The sequence below is a fragment of the Eurypyga helias genome, unplaced genomic scaffold (genome assembly GCF_000690775.1).
Source record: "Eurypyga helias isolate BGI_N326 unplaced genomic scaffold, ASM69077v1 scaffold18725, whole genome shotgun sequence".
Classification (NCBI taxonomy): domain Eukaryota; kingdom Metazoa; phylum Chordata; class Aves; order Eurypygiformes; family Eurypygidae; genus Eurypyga; species Eurypyga helias.
This window is the reverse complement of record NW_010253687.1, coordinates 3,906-11,758: the sequence shown is the minus strand read 5'-3', so window position 1 is coordinate 11,758 and position 7,853 is coordinate 3,906. Positions and strand designations below refer to the sequence as shown.

General features: G+C 40.5%; 1 protein-coding gene across 1 annotated transcript in view; it reads left to right on the top strand.

Annotated features, from left to right (window-relative positions):
• PSAT1 (phosphoserine aminotransferase 1) overlaps window positions 1–7,587 on the top strand; it is a 14,279-nt gene extending 6,692 nt beyond the window's left edge. The window contains exons 7-9 of the mRNA XM_010152751.1: window positions 3,314–3,442; window positions 6,468–6,605; window positions 7,191–7,587. Of these exons, the coding sequence (XP_010151053.1) occupies window positions 3,314–3,442; window positions 6,468–6,605; window positions 7,191–7,296 (373 nt within the window). The 3' untranslated portion in view covers window positions 7,297–7,587. The remainder of the gene's footprint in view (window positions 1–3,313; window positions 3,443–6,467; window positions 6,606–7,190) is intronic.
• The last annotated feature ends 266 nt before the right edge of the window (window positions 7,588–7,853 follow it).

Here is a 7,853-nt window from a genome sequence, read left to right as displayed (position 1 = left end):
CTGCCATAAAGGACACAGTATTTTTAGAAGTAAATATTATATGTCATAATTCTGATGTAGAAGTTTCAGGTTCCAGTTCTGACTTACACAAACGCAGATCTAGTCAACTCAGTGGTGATGCTTCTATCATTTCAAGTAGGTAATTTGGCACCTAATCTCGCTTCTTGAACACTCAGTATGAGTGTGACTTAATTTCTTCCTGAGGTTGTTCTCAGCACTTGAACCTCCAGATCCCTATCTCTGTAAAAGATTTTTGAGAAGGGAAAAAAAAAAGGCGTGTTAGTTGTTGCTTTACTCCCTAGTACAACTTTCCACTTTTTTTTCAGTCTTTGACCTGGCATCTAAAAGTAAAATTGATCTAGATTCATAACCACTGCTAGCAGTCAGGGTCATAAAATTGGCACGTACCTGGTGATTCCATGTACGCGAGAAGCAGAACAGGCTACAGCTTGCTCTTTCAAAACTACTGTCTCCTAGCTTCTGATAACTAGTGAAACGATGCTTTGCCACTGGGATACTTGGGTGTTGAGCCCATAGTATCTATGCCTTCTTAATCCGGAGCATTTTTATATTGGTGTTCACTAAAACGATTATTTCAAAGAATGTTCAAACCAGGTATCGAGAAATTTTAATTACTTTGAAATTTCTACTCTTAAAGGTAAGATTTCCTTTTGGTTCAGATAATTTGTTAACGCAACCTTGCGTTCTTGATATTTGATCTCTGCTCACATAGCTCGTATGTGCCAGAATTTCCAGACTTAACGGCAGGGACATCATTATGCAACTTATCAAATGCACTGTATAGGCATGAAGTAGTGACTCCTGTGTATAAAGTGACATATGAATGCCATCACTTGCTGAAATTCAGTAGAATTTTGAGGGATAACTAACCGAACCTGCGGTTTCTCACTCTCTGGTGAAGCACTGCAGTGACACAGAGGCAATTAATTTATCTAAAGAGTGGTAAATCTTGTGAGCATGTGTTTTATTCCAAGTTTTACAGTGCACAACTAATTTTCCCAAGGAGCAGGCGTACTGTGGTGTGTGTAGTGCTGTCAGCAATGTACTTTTGTTGTCAGCCTGTCTGTCCTGTCGGCTCAGTACACCCAATATCCTTAGGGCTGGTGTTTACGCGAAGAATCGACTCTACTTTCCAGTTTTTTGTCATCTTTCTGAATGGACCTTTGTAACATGGGCAGTATGTGTGTCTTTTTTTTTCCCAGTGATTGATAAAGCCTCTATTTTATGATCGATGATTTTCCTGTCTGCCAAGTCACACATACTGCTTGGGACACTCTGCACTTGCACATGCCAGGTTTTAAATCCAGCCATTCATGTTTTCCAAGTACAAAGCTATTTCCATTTGAAAAACCAAAGTTCTGCTTAATCTCGCCGTTGAATGTAGTGTTGCTCCTCTGGTTTAAAAAGTAAAACAGATTAAATTCTGCAACTTTATTTTAGCCCCTGCAAAAAAAAACCCTAAAACCTTCTGAAAAGAAAATGCTGCTGGAGCTGAAACTTGGTATCTGTCAGTGACATTAACAGGGTAGTGGGAGATAAAGGGAGAAGTAAATAATGTTGAACTAAGTCTTTCTCCTTTTTGGTCGCTGCCTTGCCAGATTTCACTTTGTGCTCCAGACGCACATTGGAGTACTCTGCAGGATCTGGAATGTAACACAGACTGAAATGTTGGCAGGGTGCACATCTGTTTGGCTTGGCTCTAAATGCCAGTTCCAGTTTCTGTAAGGAACTGGCAAAACTTCTTGGTTCTCTCTTTTTCTGCTCTTTTCCCTGCACTCTGTGATGGTTTGCTGGCAAACAGGCAGGAAATACTAACTGAATTCGCAAAAGCTGCTTCAGCTTTAATGTTAAATTAAATTAAGGTGATGCTAATGGCTTTAACCTCTTGGTGCCACAGAGCTAGATTTCTTCACCCTAATCTACTTTGCTAAAATCAACAATGAATTTGATATAAAAATCTCATTTCCAAGTGCTAAAGGCTTATTTTGCATTTAAAATTGCACCAGAAACATTATTTTGACTGACAAGGATAAATTATTTCAGCTGGCTGGGTTTTGTGGGTGACTCTAAGGGTGGGTGACTCTAAGGCTTACTTCTTTAAACCGTACTTGTCTGAGAAGTTTCACTCGAGGAAGCGAGGGCAAGAGGTGAATGTGGCCCTGTATATTTGGCAAGGGCCTAGGCTATACTTCACTTAAATCCTTCACACTGTGGTAGTTGACAGCGTGCTGTCATAAATGTGGCAAGATTGTGCTCTCAGAGCTGTAAGGTGCTTTGTATAAAACGCAGTCTGTAACCTCGGTTATTCTGCAGTCTTTCTGCAGTGTTCAAAGATTTGATGCTGGCCTCCCCTGAGAAATTAAAAGTAGCAAATCTTAGGGCAGCTTCCTGCTATATTTGTGTTGGGGAAACTTGTAGGGTAATGCTCTCCGAGCACTCCCTTGGAATTTGTAATGAAGGGATTAATAAAAGCAAACCTGTTGGAAATGGGCCATAAAAAAACTTGTGAACAGTTTATTATGTGAAGTGTTGTAGTCGTGGGAAATGCCTGAACTTGAACAAGCTGTTTTGTTGCAAAAGCACAAAGGCAAATGGCCTGGGGGGATTTTTTTTTTTTATGTTGCGCTTAGTAACTAGCATTGAAATATTTGGTCCCAAGCCATGTGATGCCAGTAGACTTCCAGATCTCTACTTAGAACTTGAATGATAATGAATAATTAAGTGTAATACATCATTATTTGTTTTGCTAAACTTCACTATTCATGTGGGAAAAATGGCGTTTTGAACAGAAGTGGGATTATAGGTTTTTATTTGGCATTTGGTGAAAATGGGATTAGATTTCTGGCATTAACGATGTACATAAATTTGAGCTTCGCAGCTGCACAGGGTGAATGCTACTAACTTCTGCGGCAACTGCCTCTTTCTAGGGCTTTTTAGAGCAGGTGTGTGGCTAATGAACAGGTAGTCCCTGCAGCATGTCTGGGGGTGCCTGTGGGAGACCGGCAGGGCTACAGGAAACCTGCAGGACTTGCCCTTCTGAGGGACAAAGGATGAAGTTTTGTCCAACAGATTTCTGTAGCAATTGAATTTCGGGATACCTTACCTATGTCCAAAAAAACATTGCCTGCTTATAATCGTTCATAATTTGTAAAGTCCAGATTCTGAGCACCCCAAACCCAAACATAACGTTTTGTTGCTGAAACGTTTTGTAAACTATTGAACAGCACTGTGTTTTTTCTGGTTGTTTTTTTTTTTTAAATAAACTGACTGAAAAATTTCTTTCCTCTTGCAGTATTTATATCATGGGATTGGTGCTGGAATGGATAAAGAATAATGGCGGAGCTGCAGCTATGGATAAACTTAGTTTAATCAAATCACGAACGATTTACGACATTATAGACAAATCTAATGGATTCTATGTGTAAGTTGCTATGCTTTTGCCCTTGGTTTTGGTACTTGTTGTAGAGCCAAACATATTCATAACTTCTGAGAGTCTGATTGCAGCAAATCTTTAAAGTTAGCTTTTCAGTATATAGAAACTTTGAGGAATCCTATGGGAATTATTTCTGCAAGCTGGTCACTTGACAACTATCCCAGGATAAGTCTCATTCCAGTAGAAAGTTGTTTCAAGTTATCTGTTGTGAAGCATATAAATATGTGTTCTAAACTTGATAAACTGCTGGGAGCCTTGGAGAAGACTGTAGAGAAAAAGATACACAGATTCGGCTTTGTGTTCTTACTGAATCTCTTGGGGAAGTAACAGGCTGGAACAAAGCAGCTTGTAAGAAGCTGTAGAGACCACTTTTGCATAATATTCTTCCTAGCACCTCTTTTAGTAGTCAAAGACTTCTTTTCCTCTGTCAAGGACAGTGTTTTTATTGGCTAATTGTGAGAAGTTCTGGAACATTTTCTTGAATAAAGAGGAAGATCAGACCTAGATGTAGTCAAAAATGTAATACATTTTCTTATTTTCTTTATGTGAAGTTTATTCAGTTGGGTTTTTTTTTAATTGTTTTCCAAAGGAGATCTAACCCTCTGATTTTAACATACTGTTGCAAGGTATTTCTGTGCTTACAGGACCCAAAATATGTATAGTTAAAAGCGAATCATAGAATGGTTTGGGTTGGAAGGGACCTTAAAGATCATCTAGTTCCAACCCCCCTGCCATGGGCAGGGCCACCTTCCACTAGACCAGGTTGCTCAAAGCCTCATCCAGCCTGGCCTTGAAGACATCCAGGGATGGGGCATCCACAGCTTCTCTGGGCAACCTGTTCCAGTGCCTCACCACCCTCTCTGTGAAGAACTTCTTCCTGATATCTAATCTAAACCTCCCCACTTTCAATTTAAACCCATTACCCCTTGTCCTGTCACTACAGGCCCTTGTAAAAAGTCCCCCCCAGCTTCCTTGTAGCCCCTTCAGGTACTGGAAGGTTGCAATAAGGTCTCCCCGGAGCCTTCTCTTCTCCAGGCTGGACAAGCCCGATTCTTGCAGCTTCTCCCCATAGCAGAGGTGCTCCAGCCCCCTGAGCATCTTCGTGGCCTCCTCTGGACTCACTCCAACTGGTCTATATCCTTCTGATGGTGATTGAGGTAACTCAGAACAATTCTGATCCTTGTCGAGCTCAAACTAGTAATTGACTATGAAACTGCAAAATATTTTCTTTCACTGTCAGTATAAAATCAACAGTTTTTAGACCTAGTTAACTTTCCAGTCAGAGTTAGGATAGGGCAAATTAAATCTGGATTTTAAATTAAAGCTGGCTGCAACCTTAATTGGCAGGGATGTAGTTTCATAATGTCTAATACATTCTGCTTATCCATGTAGTTAATGAGAACAGCTTTGCCTTTAGCATTATCATGATCAGGATTGTGATCCTACTCTACTGAAATCCTGAGGGCTTTTTCATTAAAAGTAAGTAAGCAAATGAGGTCTTGGGAGGGAGAAAAAAAACCCAAACAAAACATTTTGTGACAAATAGAAATCTGTTTCTGGCAAACAGGTCTGAGTGGGAAATGCAGTGCAGATGGCGTGGTGAATAGTCAGTTGGGAAGGGAAAGCAAGCCTCACTAACTGAGCTGCATGCATCTTTCTAAGCAATACAGTTAAGAGACTGGATTTTTTTGTTTTTTGGTAGTATCTATGACTAAACGGAAGAATTATATGAAGCTGCCTTCCCAGCTTAAATGTGCCACCTAATCTCTGGTGTGCTTCGCTGGGTAAGCCATGTGACAAGCCATTAGGCAAATGGAGACTTTCTTCCACGAAGTGCTGTGTGCTGTTTGCAGTTTGCTTTCCAGTCTGTGCACTCATGGAGTTACATCAGGTGGCCTGAGAGTAACTGCATCTTCTAAAAACTGTACTGTAGCTACTTATTCAAATATGTGAATGCTTATAAGTGTGGGCCTTTCTGAAGAGTGTTTTCCTGGTTGCATTTGAAGCAGAAAATCTGCATGGGCAGATTTATGATTGATCTATTTTCCTCTTCATAATTATTAAATTTAATGATATATACACCTAATTATTTAATATTTAGTGACAGCCATTCTTTTTCAAATAGAGTAGTAAGAGGTACGAAATCTGTGTGCTCTTTATGAGAACTTGTTCCTACTGCATCCCTGCACGAATGTACGTCACAGCCTTAGGAAAGAATAGATCTGGAAGCTTTATATCTCCTTTGTAACTAAAAGCACTCAAGAAAAGTACTTAATCCTTTTTTTTTTTCTCCCCCTGTTCTTACCGTCACAAAATAATTGAAGAGAAATTTTCTTTTAAATATGTCTTAAAATGCCTTTAAAGTAGAAAATTCAAGAGGTTAGAGCTGCGATGCACGCCTCCTGCTGTGGCAATGTATGTAGTGCCAGATTCATCCTAGAGATATTTTTTTTTCTGCTGGAGATGTTCATGCTTCTGGATGATACTAATGTAGACTTAAACCACTAACAGAAGTCTCCAGTGACCATTGGAAATCTCCTTGTACTTCCTTTTAGCCGAGTCAAGCTCAGATCTGGTAGCACTCCTGATGAGCTGAGTGAAAATAAGTGTGTCGGTCTTTGAAGTTAGAGAAGAAACTACTTGAGGCTTAGTCAAAGTTCACAATAACCAACCTCATGCTGTGGAGTGTAACTGAGACCCTAGTGGGTGGGATGGTGGCTTTTGCGTTGTGTGGGTTTGGTTTTTTTAAATTATGTCTGTTTACAAGCCTCGTGTGCGTTCCTTTGGGGCAATTTGAGTATGTCAGGAAGGCTTAATAAGCCTTCCACTTAATGTTTGTTTGGTTAAAAAAGGAAGGTTGCTTTCTTTCACAGAAAGTAATGATCTCTTTGACTGTGGAGAAATGGCTTTGGCACTGAAGAGATGCAATGATTCATTTTCTGAAATTGTATATAGCCGAGAATGTAAATTTCGCACAAAATGGGTAAACCATTACATTCTGCAACTCTTCTAGATGTCCAGTGGAGAAGAAGAACCGAAGCAGAATGAATGTCCCTTTCCGTATTGGCAGTATTAAGGGCGATGAAGCGCTGGAAAAGAAGTTTCTGGAGAAAGCGGTGGAACTTAACATGATATCTCTGAAGGGGCATCGGTAGGTACTTGTCAGATGAATCCCTGTCCTGCTACTACAGCAGCACAGGAGCCAGCCTCGGATTGCTTTGGCATCAGTTGGGAAGAGCAGTCTAGAGATGGTAATCAGAGACTGCTGGTGGCTTAACTACTGCTTAGGTGTGGTAGGGCTCAGAGTTTTCTCCTTAATTCAGATTTCCTAATTTTGATAAATCTGGCCCTGTGAAAATGCCAAGGAACGTGACTCTTGAGGTCAGATTCTGTCATTGTATAAAGCCTTTCATTACATGGCTGGTGTCTCTGGTTTCAAGAGTTCTTTTCCATGTTCAGTGATGTTTGTGGGATTAAAAAAGATAACTTTTCTATGTCACAGGGCTACAGTGTTAGAGCCGTGAGTAACTGACAAATACTGTTTCTCATGACCACAAGCTTGCCTCAAAGAAATATTGCTTCTCATTCATACAAAATGCTAATTTTATCCCTTTGGAGTAGGATTAGGTTTAAATGTCTGAATGTTACTTTGTCTTTTTTTTTTTAATTTACAAAACCTTTCTACTTTTTTCTTTCCACGCCCCCCACCCCTCCCCACTGCCCCTTTTCAATTCAGATCTGTGGGAGGAATCCGTGCCTCTTTATATAATGCGGTGACCGTGGAAGATGTTCAGAAGCTTGCAACGTTCATGAGAAGCTTCATGCAGATGAACCGGTCATAAATGCCTGTGGGCTATGGCCATACTGCACATCTGTGATATAAAAGCTAAAGGGTTTGAAAGTTACTGTGGTACTGCACAGCTGTAGCGCACGAGTTATATTTTCTTTTAGTTCTTGTAGCTGTTTTAGTTAACTGCATGGGATTGAGGCTCAGTCTTGCAATGACTTGTCAGCCTTGGCTTCACTGTCCGGTGAGGATCCCCAGACTGATCAAGATAGGTTCAAAAATTTACAGAACAGTATTATCAATGTGTAGTTAAATAGTGAGTAGCATTGTAAGATGCTATGGATCTGTTTGTTGCTGCCTAGTCACATGTGACTTCATAGAATCACAGGATGGTTTGGGTTGGAAGGGACCTAAAAGATCACCTAGTTTCAACCCGCAGGGACACTTCCTACAGACCAGGTTGCTCAAAGCCTCATCCAGCCTGGCCTTGAACACTTCCAGGGATGGGGCATCCACAGCTTCTCTGGGCAACCTGTTCCAGTGCTTCACCACCCTCTCCATGAAGAACTTCTTCCTGATATCCAATCTAAGCTTTCCCACTTTCAGTTTAAA